The sequence below is a fragment of the Canis lupus genome, chromosome 17, assembly GCF_003254725.2.
Source record: "Canis lupus dingo isolate Sandy chromosome 17, ASM325472v2, whole genome shotgun sequence".
Lineage (NCBI taxonomy): Eukaryota > Metazoa > Chordata > Mammalia > Carnivora > Canidae > Canis > Canis lupus.
Window position 1 is genome coordinate 30,959,216 of NC_064259.1, and position 15,063 is coordinate 30,974,278.

Below are 15,063 nucleotides of genomic sequence, written 5' to 3' on the forward strand. Positions count from 1 at the left end.
GGGTTGATTTGGGGGTAGGGAAAAATTGGCTTGGTGGGCAAAAATTACTTAAAGCAGGTAGGTCGTTGGGGGTCGGTCTGCATATGAAAAGCATGTTCACAGGTCAAGGTCCGTTAACTATCCCTGCCAAGGGCAGTTTCTTGGCGAGCCAGGCCCCTAAGGTGTCAACATATAATAAAATATGGAAAATAAAAAATGATTAATACACTTTTCCAATCCAAATTTAAAATCCCGTAACACCTGGGTGGCTCAGTGTTTGGGCGGCTGCCTTTGGCTTGGGTTGTGATTCTGGGATCTGGGATCTAGTCCTGCATAGGCCAGGTGGGATCCAGGCAGGCTGACCGGGGCCGGTGAGTCTGGACCAGCAGGATCCCAGGGACCAGCCTGCTATAAAGAGCCGGCTTCTTCCCTGCCTGTGTCTCTGCCTCTCTCTCTCTCTCTCTGTGTCTCATGATTAAATAAAAAAAAAAATTTAAATCCCTTCATTGCAAGTTTCCTGACTCCAGATCTCTTAGATAAGAATATCCTAAGAAGCCCAACTACCTCAAATTCTTCTGTAAAAACAGTGGTGCTTATATGTATATATATACTCACAAAAATGTAGGGTCATTAAAAGCGTAACAAGAGGTCAAAAAAATAGGACAAACTGAATTCTGTAAAGTTGTGCATCAATAATTACTTATTATTTCTAGAACTCAGAAAAAGGGAAAGGATATACAAATCAGACAGAAAGATCAGAACTTCGGCTCAAAAAACACCCAGACCAGGTAAGTTTGTGTAAGTAAAATACATTAGGAAAAAAGCAAGAAGTTACCGCGCTCTGACTTTTAAAGAGTGGGTAGCCAACCAGAGCAAGCCCCAGCCAGCTTGGCTAACAACGATCAACAACCTGTCTCACACCCATCCAAAAAAAAAAAAAAAGTCACCTTCACAACCTGATCTGCGATCTGCTCTCAAAATGTTGAAGGAAGACTTGCTGGCTGTATCCAATACGACTCACTCCAGATGTTCTCGAGGGAATGGGAATTGGGTTGTATCATCTACACGGATAAATCTACTATTTTATTCCATTTAGCCTGGGAAGATTCCAACTACTTTTTCTTCACCGTGGACACAGGGACCTAAGTTGGGCTCAAAGAGGATCCTTTGTTTCACACCCAAAACAGGCCCCCAGGCGCAGAATCACCAAACGGGATACTTAAAACCGATCACACCCACTCCCTTCCCAGCAAACCTCTGGCCCCATAGAGCCAGCTCCACGCAGATGCCCACACCTGGTACCTTTCTGCCAGCAAACACTCAGACCCAGATGACCAGGGACAAGAAAGGAAACCCGAGCCTCTCCAATGCAACTCTTTACCCCTCCAGCCGGGACGCGGACAACCCGGGATCCTGCTGGTGCAGACCCACCGGCCCCGGGCGGCCTGCCTGGATCCACCCGGCCGGACGCTCCTCACACCCCGACCACCCCGGGGAGGGAGGCGGGGGACGGCTCCGCACACCGACAACCACGGCGGCACACATCCCTGGTCCGCGGAACGGGAGGCCGTGGTGGGCTCGCAGCCTGCTTCCCGGGGCGGCGGTCGGAGGCAGCGCCCACAGGCGAGGGGTCCCGCCAGGGCTTCGCCACCCACCGCGACCTCACCTGGAGCGGCTCCGCCGCGGCCCTTCTGCGGCAGCACAACCTGCTGTCTTCTGATTGGCTCCGCTTCGGCCCCTCGCATATTCACTTCCGGGTGAGAGGTGCCTCGTCGCCCCGGCAACCAGGGCGCGCTCCGCACCCACTTAGCCCTTGGTTCCCTCATTGCCGTAGAGCTGGCGGCCCCGGAGGAATCGCGGAGTCAAGAAAATCTCTGCCACACACCTCTGCCGAGTGAGTGCCCCTCCTCCCAATGCCCCGAGCGCGGAAGGGCACAGGGCTGCCCCAAGGAGAACTCACCTTACGCCGCAGCGTGGCCCCTGGTGGCTCCGGTGTGGCTGTGACTTACTTCCTGATCGTCTACACTGGGCATGGCGTGGGGCACACGGAGAACCCGCCTGGCCTGGGGATCAGAACACCTGGATTCTACCTCTGATTCGGCCATCGACTGGCTGTTGTGAAATCTTAGTCAAGTGCCATCATCTCTGGGTTTCAGTTTCCTCTGTGGTGCCAGATGGTCTCCACATCTCTTAGGTTCTCCCTCGCTCTAACATTACAAAGTTTCAAATGTGGAGCAATTTAAGGGCATTTGAAAACAGGTTTTTTTTGGGAATCCTTGGGTGGCTCAGCAGTTTAGCGCTGCCTTCAGCCCAGGGTGTGATCCTGGAGACCTGGGATCGAGTCCCACGTCGGGCTCTCTGCATGGTGCCTGCTTCTGTCTCTGCCTCTCTCTCTGTGTCTTTCATGAATAAATAAATAAAATCTTAAAAAAACAACAACAGGTTTTTTTTGTATGATAAAGCACTGCTTGGTAAGCACTTAATGCCTGCTTCCCAAGTGCCATTCATTCACTAGACATTCAGTTCCTACGAACAAGTACTAAGCACCTACCACTAAGTACTAAACTGGACACTAGAGTGAGAAAAAAAAGATTTGACTAATCCCTGATCCCTGACCTGGGCGAGCTGGGTATTGTGATTGGGGATTCCAGCACAAAAGCGTTGTTTTAACAGGGTTCTAAGTGTGTGGAGACGCCTAGATGAGTCTAGGGTGAGGGGAGATAAGAAAGGCTTTGCTCAGGTGATACCTGTCTTTTTCTTTGTGCTTTTTTTCTGGGAAAAAATTGCAACTTCGTATCCCAGTTCACCAATTTACTTTTCCGTTGTATCCATTATGCTATTCAGTCATTACACCAATTATGTTATTCATTTCCTAGATTGCTAATTGGTTCTTTTTCATAACCTGTCTCAAGGATACTATACCCTCCCTTCCTCTCTGAGGATGTTACAGTATTCTGAGGTCTTCTACCTATTGTGTTATGTTTCCTCAAAGGGGATGAGCCTCCGGTCTTTTTCAATTGGCACCTAAATTAATTTTTATATTTTTTATTTTTTTAAAGATTTTATTTATTTATTAGAGACAGAGAGAGAGAGAGAGAAGCAGGTAGGCTCCATGCAGAGAGCCCGACACGGGACTCGATCCCAGTTCTCCAGGATCAGGCCCCAGGCTGATCGCCGGCGCTAAACCGCTGAGCCATAGGGGCTGCCCCTAAATTAATTTTTAAATAAAAATTTAGTTCTCTTGTCCCACCCGCAGAGATTCTGATTCAGTAATATAGGAACTTGCAAGCATCCTAGGTAATTCTGATGCACGAGCCACACTTTGAGTAACATTCTGGTAGACTCTATGGTCCCAGAAGTTAGAATTTACTTATCTTCTCCATATTTATGTGTTCTTTGCTATTGGAAAAAAATAACTTCTAATGATTTAGTCCGCTAAATGTCCCAGGGCTTTGAGGCATAGATTCCCCTCAGTCCTTTCTTTTGATCTCGTTTCCATTCCAATCTCATTCTGTTTAGACAGCCTCACCCCTACCTCTCCCCACTATCATATACTATCTTTCTTTATTTTCTATTCCCTCCTTGTGCCAATTCCTCACTCCACTTTACCTCTGTGAGGGCATCAACAGGTCATAGAAGCTACCCAAGAGAAATAGAAACGTATATCCACACAAAAACTTATACATGAATGTCTATAGCAAAGATCTTCATAACAGCCCAAACTGGATAGACAACCCCACTGTCCACCAATTGATAAATGGATAAACAAACTGTTATTGCTGTACAGTGGACTGTTATTTGGTAAAAAGAGATGAAGTACTGCTACATGACATGGATGAACCTTAAAAACATGCTAAGTAAAAAAAAAAAAAAAAAAAAAAAAAAAAAAAAAACATGCTAAGTAAAAGAAGCCAATCATAAAGGACCACATACTGTGTGACTCCATTTATATGTAATGGACAAAATAGGCAAATCCATAGGGATAGGAAGTAGATTAGTGGTTGCCAGGGGCTGCCGTGGAGTTGAGGTGTGGCTGGGGATAGAGAAGAGATGGGAGTAGAAATTAGGGGAATGGAGACTAACTGTTAACATTCTAAAATTAGATTGTAATGATAGTTTCATACCTCTGAATATGCTAAAAAACATTAAATTGTATACTTTTAAAGGGTAAGTTTTATGGTATGTGAATTATACATTAATAAAGCTATTATAATAAATAAATAAAAATAGATCATCTAGACAAAATTATTAATTTCCTCAAGACCCTACACTAGATGATGGAAATGCCAAGTAATCATGATACGTGAGCAGCCCAGGTGGCTCAGCGGTTTAGTACCGCATTCAGCTCAGGGCCTGATCCTGAAGACCTAGGATCGAGTCCCACGTCGGGCTCCCGGTTCATGGAGCCTGCTTCTCCCTCTGCCTGTGTCTCTGCCTCTTTCTCTCTCCTTCTCTCTCTCTGTGTTTCTCATGAATAAATAAATAAACTCTTTAAAAAAATCATGATACGTTTATGATCATATGAAGTGAGTCAGTTTGGTTAGCCCTTAAAGCACATTTGGTCTTCTAACATAAAAATATTTAAGTTTACGTGACTTTTCTTAACTCTTTTAAAACAGCTGCTGAAGTGTATAAGATAAACTTCATATTTCCAAATGGAGACAAGTATGGTAAGCACATATTTCAATTACTTTTTCTATCTCGATTTACATTAAATAGCTTAAGAGTAAAAGAAAAAGAGACTGTAAATTTTGTAAAACTACTATTGGAATATTCCATTAAATAAAATGACACAGAAATACTAATAGATGGACAGATTTTAAATTTAAACTCTAATGTTAAGTCTAGGCAGTATGCCTTGAAACCTATATATGGGATCTGTCAGTCTTCCTGGCTGGTATGTTTTAATGGTTACAGGACTAAGGGGCACCTGTCTTGCTCAGTCAGAAGAGCATACAACTCTTGATCTCAGGGTCATGAGTTCAAGACCCATGAAGGATGTAGAGATTACTTATATACATACATAAATTTAAAACAACAACAACAACAAACCCCAAGACCTTTTAAGTCCATAGAGCTCCTTATCTCTGGTCACATTAGTTTCAGTGCTAGAGAGCCAAAGAGACCCATAGGGGTGCAGTTGTGATTAGGCCCGAACATACTTTATCACCTAGTCAAACAAGGTTCCCATTCATAATGAGTTATAATATATTTATCTCTTGTTTAGATGGTGACTGTACAAGAACATCTTCTGGAATCTTTGAGAGAAATGGAATAGGTATTCATACCACTCCTAATGGGATTGTCTACACAGGAAGCTGGAAAGATGACAAGGTATTGTTGTTATTGTAATATTGACAGTGGATAAGTAAACCTATTGCTTAAATGATTCCTGGCATTTCACCATTAATGAAAAACACATATGAGTAGACTATACAATAAAAATAACTGATATGGACATAGGAGTGATACTAAAGTCATAAAAGGTTTATCATCTTTTTTTAAAGTTTTATTTATTTAAGTAATCTCTACACCCAAAGTGAGGCTCAAACTCACAACCTCCCACCACCCACCACCCTGAGATCAAGAGTCTCATGCTCCTCTGAGCAAGCCATAGAGGCTCCCTGTCATCTTTATTATTATTTTTCTCATCTCCTATTCACTTAGTAGTTAAACTCATTACATAATTTACTCATCTAATCCTCATAGCAACCTCATGACATAGGTAAAAATTAATGCTCCTATTTTACAAATGAGGGAAATCAGGCTCAGGTTTCTTGCCCAGGGAGTAATGAAACCAGATATATACCCGGGTCTGCCTGAATACAAATTTTTGTTGCTCATAACTAATTTGTACTGTTTCCTGGGCTAATTAAACTGGTTGTCCTTTAAGATCTTTGACATATTCACGATATCTTGAGGACTCTATTATCCTCATCATGGACCCCCTAGATATTCAGATGCTCCAGATCAGGAACATTTGACTTGGTGGGCTTCAGAGAGAGATGCATTTGAAGGACAATGATAAATGGTAAATGTCTTATTTTATTTTTGTGGAAATAAAGGATGATACAATGATAGATTAAATAATAACCAAGTGGATGATAGACCTATTTATGTACATTTTTTAAGTATTCTAGGTAACTGAATGTTAGTTACTGAGATCATTTCCTTTGTTATAAACAGATGAATGGTTTTGGAAGACTTGAGCATTTTTCGGGAGCAGTGTATGAAGGACACTTTAAGGACAATATGTTTCATGGACTGGGGACATATACATTTCCAACTGGGGCAAAGTATACTGGAAACTTCAATGAAAATAGGTAGGCTTAAAATAAAGTCATCGTAGTTATAAAAGATTCTTTCCAGGCATATTTGCTTAAATATTATATTTAGTTAATACTAAAATGCTAAATATTCTTTTGTAATATATTTCATTAAAATATATTTATAATATATTTATTAAGAATTACTGGATTAGAAGCACCTGGGTGGCTCGGTGAGTTAAGTGTCTGACTCTTGATTTCAGCTCAGGTCATGATCTGAGTTGTGAGATCGAGCCCTGCATTGACCTCCAAGCTGGGCGTGGAAGCTGCTTAAAATTCTCTCTGTCTCTCTCTCTCTGCCCCTCACTCTGCCCCTCTCCCTCTCTCTCTATTAAAAAAAAAAAAAAGAATTGTTGGATTATTTGAGGGGGGAAATGTCATGAGAGGCTAAGACCATCATGAGCCTCCAAAAGAAAATATTCTTGGTAGTAATCTATTAGACTTTTCATTTATTTCCTCTTACCTTTCGTATTACTATAGAACCTTTTGAAGTCAACTTGAAAATGGAAAATAGTCAGAATTATTGAGAAAATTTAGGCCAAAAATTACTTTCACTTAAAATATCCAGATAAACTTTTTTTTTTTTTTTTTTTTTTTTTTTAAAGAGGGAGCGAGGGAGATGGGGGAGAGGGAGAGGAAGCAAGAGAATCTTAAGCAGACTCCACACCCAGCATGGAGCCTGATATAGGGTTTCATCTCACAGCCTTGAGACCATGACCTGAGTCGAAACCAAGAGTTGGATGCTTAAACAGCTGAGCCACTCAGGCACCCCATCCTGATAAACTTTTAAAAAAGAAGCCTTGGGAGATAATTCATAACTGTTTATTGGATTTTGACCTGATATATGTATGTATTTTTACTAAGATAATTTTTAAAATGTAAGCAAAATTAGTCTTCGGATTATAGAAATGTACCCATTGTTACCTTTCTGAACTTATGCTTGAAGGAAAAATAAAAGTGAAATGAAACAAAAGCACACTTTTATAGCTTAATCTTCACACTGAATATTATGCCATGTCATCCAGAGATTCATGTTTATTTATAAATATCTTTATTATTTCCAGAATTGAAAATGCAGACTAATTGTTATGAAGTTGTTGATATAAATACATTTTGAGGAGAGTAGAAAAGTATTCACCTTTTTTTATTCCAAGTCTTGCTGATAACACAAACTTTTTCCACTGATGTTAATGAAGGGAAAAATTCTAACCCATGGTATTAAAGTCTATTTGTATATGTGAAGTACATTTTCACTACTTCCAAGAGTCCAAGAAAACCCTCCACATAGAATACAGCACCTCACACATAGTTGATAGTCAATAAATATTTGTTGAATAAATGAATGAACTAATATGAATTTTTCATTTTTTAACTGATTGTTTAAGTTTTGTATAAACTTAGTGTATGAGATCCAAAAATCTTGGACACCAAAATTTGTATAATAACAAGGTTTGCTGGAGGGTATTATGCTGAGTGAAGTAAGTCAGTCGGAGAAGGACAAACATTATATGTTCTCATTCATGTGGGGAATATAAATAATAGTGAAAGGGAATATAAGGGAAGGGAGAAGAAATGTGTGGGAAATATCAGAAAGGGAGACAGAATGTAAAGACTGCTAACTCTGGGAAACGAACTAGGGGTGGTGGAAGGGGAGGAGGGCGGGGGGTGGGAGTGATTGGGTGACAGGCACTGGGGGTTATTCTGTATGTTGGTAAATTGAACACCAATAAAAATAAATTAAAAAAAATAACAAGGTTTGTTTGGGATAGTAATGGTTTTGGTAGGATATGAAAGCAGGATGCTGAATTTTATTTTATTATTTTATTTTATTTTATTTTATTTATTTTTAGGATGCTGAATTTTATTTATTTTTTTATTATTTTTTTAAGATTTTATTTATTCATCAGAGAGAGAGAGAGAGAGGCAGAGACACAGGCAGAGGGAGAAGCAGGCTCCATGCAAGGGAGCAAGGGAGCCGACGTGGGACTCGACCCTGGGTCTCCAGGATCAGGCCCTGGGCCGAAGGCGGCGCCAAACCGCTGAGCCACCTGGGTTGCCCGAGGATGCTGAATTTTATTTCTTTTTTCTTTTTTTTTTAAGATTTATTTATTTATATACTTATTTATGTTGGACACAGAGAGAGAGAGAGAGAGAGAGAGGCAGAGACACAGGAGGAGGGAGAAGCAGGCTCCGTGCCGGGAGCCCAACGTGGGACTCCATCCCGGGACTCCAGGATCGCGCCCCCTGGGCCAAAGGCAGGCGCTAAACCGCTGAGCCACCCAGGGATCCCTGGATGCTGAATTTTAATTTTTAATTTTTTTTTTTTTTTTAATGATAGTCACAGAGAGAGAGAGAGGCAGAGACACAGGCAGAGGGAGAAGCAGGCTCCATGCGCCGGGAGCCGGACATGGGACTCGATCCCAGGTCTCCAGGATCGCGCCCTGGGCCAAAGGCAGGCGCCAAACCGCCGTGCCACCCAGGGATCCCTGGATGCTGAATTTTAAATCAAAGTTTGAAAGTGGGAAGATATAATTCTTCAGGCATAGAGTATAATATGCTAGACAATCTTATACCTAGACTGTAAATTCTTGGCTAATGAACAAATTTATTTTTTACTATTGCAGGGTGGAAGGTGAAGGACAATATACTGATATCCAAGGACTAGAATGGTGTGGTAACTTTCATTTCACTGCTGCTCCAGGCCTGAAACTAAAGCTCCACATGTAGTATATTCTGCATTAAAGTTTTAATGTGGTAACTGAAGCTTTTAGTTATAAAGAAAACTTAGTTATCTGAAATAACTTCATACACTACCTCTGTATCATAATTTTGCCAATAAAACCATCATTCAACGTCTTTTTGAACTTTATTTTCATTATCTTATAATTAGTTTAAAATAAATTATGTGGGGATGGCTGGGTGGCTCAGCCAGTTGAGCATCCAATTCTTGATTTTGGCTCAGATCATAATCTCAGGGTCATGAGATCAAGCCCTGTGTCAAGCTCTGCACTGGATGTGGAGCCTCCTTAAGATAGATTCTCCCCCTCCCTCTGGCTCTCCCCCTGCTTACATGCACACTCTCTCTTTCTCTCTAAAATAAACAAATCTGGGGGATCCCTGGGTGGCTCAGCGGTTTGGCACCTGCCTTTGGTCCAGAGTGTGATCCTGGAGTCCCGGGATCAAGTCCCACATCAGGCTTCATGCATGGAGCCTGCTTCTCCCTCTGCCTATGTCTCTGCCTCTCCCTGTCTCAGTCTGTGTCTCTCATGAATAAATAAATAAAATATATTTTTTAATTTTTTTCTTTTTAAATTTATTTATTCATGATAGTCACACGGAGAGAGAGAGAGAGGCAGAGAGAGACACAGGCAGAGGGAGAAGCAGGCTCCATGCACCGGGAGCCCGATGTGGGATTCGATCCTGGGTCTCCAGGATCGCACCCTGGGCCAAAGGCAGGCGCCAAACCGCTGCGCCACCCAGGGATCCCAATAAATAAAATATTTTAGAAAAATAAAATAAATCTTTTTTTTTTAAATAAAAATTATGTGATTCTTTTTTTTTTTTTTTAAAGATTTTATTTATTTATTCATGATAGTCACAGAGAGAGAGAGAGAGAGAGGCAGAGACACAGGCAGAGGGAGAAGCAGGCTCCATGCACCGGGAGCCCGACGTGGGATTCGATCCCGGGTCTCCAGGATCACGCCCCGGGCCAAAGGCAGGCGCCAAACCGCTGCGCCACCCAGGGATCCCCCCTTTTTTTTTTTTTAAAGATTTTATTTATTTATTCATGACAGACACACAGAGAGAGAGGCAGAGACAGGCAGAGGGAGAAGCAGGCTCGCTGCAGGGAGGCCGACGTGGAACTCCATCCTGGATCTCCAGGATCATACCCCAGGCTAAAGGAGGTGCCAAACCTATGGGCCATCGGGGCTGCCCTGTGATTCATTTTAATAAACACAGCAGAACTATCTAAATCTTGGCAAAGTCAATTTCCAATCCTGTGCCTGAGTTTTGTCATCTTTAAAAAGCATATCTCAAAAAAAATAAATAAATAAAAAGCATATCTCAAAAAAAAAAAAAAAAAACATCTCTCTGTTAAAGGGAACTACCAAGGAATTGAAAAGAATCCACAGAATGGGAAGAAAGTCTTCTATCTGATGCAGGTTTAGATTCCAGAGTATATAAAGAACTCATATGTAAATATATATAAATAAAATAAAAATATAACCCAATTTAAAAATGGGCAAAGGATTTGTTTTTTGTTTGGTCGGGTTTTTAAAAGATTTTATTTATTTATTCATAAGAGACACACAGAGAGAGAGGCAAAGACACAGGCAGAGGGAAAAGCAGGCTCCACACAGGAAGCCTGACATGGGACTCGATCCCCAGTCTCCAGGATCATGCCCTGGTCTGAAGGCAGGCACCAAACCGCTGAGCCACCCAGGCTTCCCAAAGGATTTGAATAGACATGTCTTCAAAGAAGATATGCAAATGTCTAATAAGCAAATGAAATCATTACTCTTTAGGAAAGAAGTAATATAGTAATACAGTGCTATAGTAAGATAGCACTTCACAATCACTCAGCTGGCTATATTAAAAAATACAATAACAAAGATTGGCAATGATAGGGAGAAATTGGAAACTGCCAACATTTCTGCTGCGAATATAAGATGGTACAGCTGCTATGGAAAAGTTTTTCAAAAAGTTAGGCATAGAGTTACCATACGACCCAGGAATTCCTAACTATGTACCCCAAATAATTGACCTGTATAGGAATATTCATGGCAGCGTTATTCATAACAGTTCAATGTTGGAAACAACCCAAATATCCATCAACTGTTGAATGTATAAAAAAATGTGGTATATCCATATAAAGGATTATTTTCAGCCATAAAAAGGAATGAAGTACTGACACATGCTACAACATGAATGAACCTTGAAAACATTATGCTAAGTGAAAGAAGCCAATTGCAAAAGGCCACACATTTACACCCCTTATGTGAAATGCCCAGAATAGGCAAATCCATAGAGACAGGAAGTAGATCAGTGGTTGCCATGGGAGGAAGGAACTGGGAGGCATGGGGTTTCTTTTTGGGGGTGATGGAAATATTTTAGAATTAGTGGTGATGGTTATACAACCTTTGTGAATACTAAAATCACTGAATTATTCACAATAAAAGGGCAAATGTTATGTTTGGTATGTGAATTATATTTCAATTTTTTAAAAAGTATATTTCAATGTTTTGTGTCCTCATGTATTCTATGCCAAAGAAGCTTCTTCACGTTCTAGATAACACAGTTTTAAAATGGCCAGAAGAGTATATGACAGCTACATATTAAAAATTATAATAAAGACCTGAGTTTGCTGAAATTGTTTTTCTGAAAATGACAAAAAGTGCTGTAAACAGTAACTTCCATATCATATTTTTTCATTCAAAATCTTGTGGAAATTTGTACTTCTCAATATATCATTGCTAAATTCTTAAAAATTTCTTGTACTACTATAAATCTGGATTGAGATGTCTTTAAAATATAAATAAAAATGATATTTTTGTTAGTTTTCCATAATCATATATTATGTATTTAATTTCAAAAGACCCCATTTTTAACAGTTCAAAGATACATTTTTAAAATTAGACACTTTTGGATTTGTTGCTTAGCATTAATTGGTATGTTTTACAATTAAATATTATTATTATACTGGAATTTATACAAATTAAGATAAAGTAAGAGGGGGATGTTTTCAGGGACCAGGACATATAATTCAATTTCAAAATTTCTGGAAAATATAGAAAAATATCTGTTTTATTGCAAACCTAATTTTTCCCAATATTTTCCTTTAAAAGTATTTAAGGTAACAAGATAAATATTTTGCTTTTAAAATCTTTAACTTTTTATTGATAGAGGAATAACTTTTTAATGCTCAAATTTCCAGTTTTCTAAGATAACAAAGTCATTTCATTTAAACAGTTTTCTTTCTTTTACTCCTTGAAAGTAAATGCAGTTCAGTTGATTAGTTGATGCTAGAATTTGACCTGAAGCTTATGTAATTAGAAGAGACACTAGTTTTCCTCATTTAAAAGCCTAGTTAGCATATGACAGTCTCGTTTCCGGGGAAGTCAAACCTCCCCTGCTTTTTTTTTTTTTAATAACCTTTAAATTAATTTAGACTCCAGATAAGCCTTGATCTGAGGATGATATAACCACAGCAAGCAACATGGGGTAAGTGTGTGCTTTTATAAGCTTTGAAAGATGTTGAGAGGCGAAATATTTTCATAAAGGAAGGAATCCCATATATCCTTACTAATTCAGCTTCAAGCCACGCTGACATTAATTTAAGGTAGCCATTTAAAAGAAGTAACTATTTAAAAGTTATAACAATTTGTAAAACATTCATTTATTTTCTTGCTTAATTTTTAAATTATACCATAATCTGCCTTTGCAAGTTGTCAACTAATGAAGTGTTTGGGGACTGAAGAGTGTGGGATATTTATGTATTAATTTGAAGCAGAGTTACATTTTGAGAGTAATCTTAAAGATGACAGGATTCTCGATTTACAAGACTGATAAACCCAACATGTATATGCCTCTTTGTGATTAAGAATAAAGGATAAAAAAGATTAGGAATGTCTTTTGTGACACAGAAAAGGGACAGAGGATTCTATCAGAGTTCACTCTGCTATGTACCGAATAATGTGTGCTGATTAATTACACAGGGACATTAGTGAAACTTAATTCTAAACTCTTTGTGGGGTTTGGGAACATGATAAGAAGAATTGGGCTTCACTTGAAAGCTTTCTATTCTTTACTTAAGCAAGACTAGCATTCCATTATAATTAGTATTGGAATTAATGGGCTTTTATATGCTGAAACTAGTATTCTAAAAATGTAGAATTACGTCTTTTTATTACCATTTTGTCTTTTTAAATAGCGCCTTTCAATAAAAAAATCATATTGCTGGAAATGGCATAACCATTTCATTGCAATCACTTCTGAAGGATTTAACATAAATGATCAGAAATTTAACTAGGGAAATTTTTTGACACATGTTTATTCTAAACAGTTTCCCTGAATTTAATTAACATCTACATTTTTGTTGATACCATGGACTCTGAAAATGCAGTCTAAATCAGTTTGAAGCCTCAGAGGCTTTTGAAAGGAAAGATGATCATAATATTGTTAACTTTTAATATAATACAATATAAAAGTTAACAGATAAACACCTTGTACAGATCGCACATTCATGTGGTTGATCTGATTTGGGACAGAATTGATGATTTGTCCTTATTCCCCCTCTTTCCCTCCTCTCTTCTCTCTATATAAGAGTGAATATCAACATAGCAGTAAACTAGTAAACTCCAAGCAATGAACACACAAAAAGTATTCCTTTCTTCCTTCCTCTCTGAAAAAAAATTTTTGTAAAATCAAACAATGGCAAGTGATTTACAGATGGTCTGAATTTTCATCTATGGACCCCAGATTCAGAATCTTCTGATTTTGAATGTAAGGACTGGAGTATGAGTTGCTCATTATTTTTGAATTTTTATAAAATGTAAGAATATTTAATTATTTCTGCTAATCTTCTCTCGGGGACAATGTTGAAAGTACTGATTCTTCCACTGACCATCTCCCAACACACACACACACACACACACACACACACACACACGAAAGAAGCACAGTTTGATCAATATCCATAGTTTGACAATCACATTACTACTGCTTGTCCCCAATGACTTGATTAATCACTGTGCTTTCAAGAATGCCAGAAATCATCTTGGGAATGCTGGAAGAAAAAAATGTTCATTATTTTATTTGTAAGGTGCTTTCAGTGCCCTAAATAAGATGAACTAAACCATAAATCACTAAACTTTACGGAGGATACTCTTCTGATTATTTTGTTACCTAATCCTGCCCTGACTGAGAGAAGAGAGTTTGGTAGGTATTGACACCCATTTAAGTCTTCCTAAAATAGAAAAATAAAAAAAAGTGGCAGCTGATCAGATGCTCAAATTTTTTCATTTGAGGAAGTCTTTAGAATTTATCCCCTGGGAATGAAGAAGCAGCTGTTTAGGATTTTTTTGGACAGGGATTACTTATCTCAGAGCTATTTGAGAATACAATGCTCTTATATGGGTCTGTGCCAGCTCTTTCCATTTTTCCTCAGGCTATGCTGGCATAGTTTTAGTGAACAATGAAGAGGCAAATAATAGAAAATTCTAACAATCCTCCTTCTCTCAAATTTTCACTGGATTCCTTATGGAGTATGATGCTGGGTGGGGTGGGTAGAGAGAAAGGGATAATTGTGGAAAAGTGGAAGGTTAATGTTAAGTTGATACCTGTTATTTATCATCATACTCGGGTAGAGGATGAACAATGGGAAAGAAGGGATGAATGCATATCTTTGCTAAGATACTTTTCCTTTTTCTTTTCTTTCTTTCTTTCTTTTTTTTTTTAGATTTATTTATTTTAGGGAGAGAGAGAGAGCACAAGCGGGAGGGGCAGAGGGAGAGAGAATCTCAAGTGGACTCCACGCTGTGCGTGGATCTCCATATGGGGCTGGATCTCACCACCTTGAGATCACAACCTGAGTGGAAACCAAGAGTCCGCTGTTAACCCACTGCACCACCCAGGAGCCCCCTGAGATACTTTCCAATACTCTTTCCCCATCTACCGTGGACTCCCAGTTGACATCTGAGGATAATAAATGTTAAGGTTCTGCTAAAATTGTAGAACCAGTAAGTTCATTATTACAGCA

The 15,063-nt window shown here is 39.2% G+C and overlaps 3 protein-coding genes across 12 annotated transcripts in view; 2 read left to right on the forward strand and 1 right to left on the reverse strand.

The window, feature by feature from the left end:
• The window catches only part of DHX57 (DExH-box helicase 57), a 63,561-nt gene extending 61,807 nt beyond the window's left edge, over positions 1-1,754 (reverse strand). For 2 of the 4 annotated variants that reach the window (XR_007402990.1, XM_025454117.3), the window contains exon 1: positions 1,646-1,753. The gene's annotated coding sequence lies outside the window, so the exon portion shown is untranslated. Of the gene's footprint in view, positions 1-926; positions 1,620-1,645 lie in introns of those variants that run through there. The other 2 variants (XM_025454119.3, XM_049095700.1) reach the window with 2 other exon arrangements.
• MORN2 (MORN repeat containing 2) lies at positions 1,265-9,161 on the forward strand. The gene is made up of 6 exons (XM_025454135.2): positions 1,265-1,658; positions 1,742-1,873; positions 4,599-4,649; positions 5,207-5,313; positions 6,166-6,302; positions 8,930-9,161. The coding sequence occupies exons 1-6, from the start codon at positions 1,265-1,267 to the stop codon at positions 9,030-9,032; spliced, it is 924 nt and encodes a 307-aa protein (XP_025309920.2). The 3' UTR covers positions 9,033-9,161.
• Positions 9,162-12,400: 3,239 nt separating this feature from the next.
• The window catches only part of ARHGEF33 (Rho guanine nucleotide exchange factor 33), an 82,635-nt gene continuing 79,972 nt past the window's right edge, over positions 12,401-15,063 (forward strand). For all 7 annotated transcript variants that reach the window (XM_025454110.3, XM_049095781.1, XM_025454113.3 and 4 more), the window contains exon 1: positions 12,401-12,527. The gene's annotated coding sequence lies outside the window, so the exon portion shown is untranslated. The remainder of the gene's footprint in view (positions 12,528-15,063) is intronic.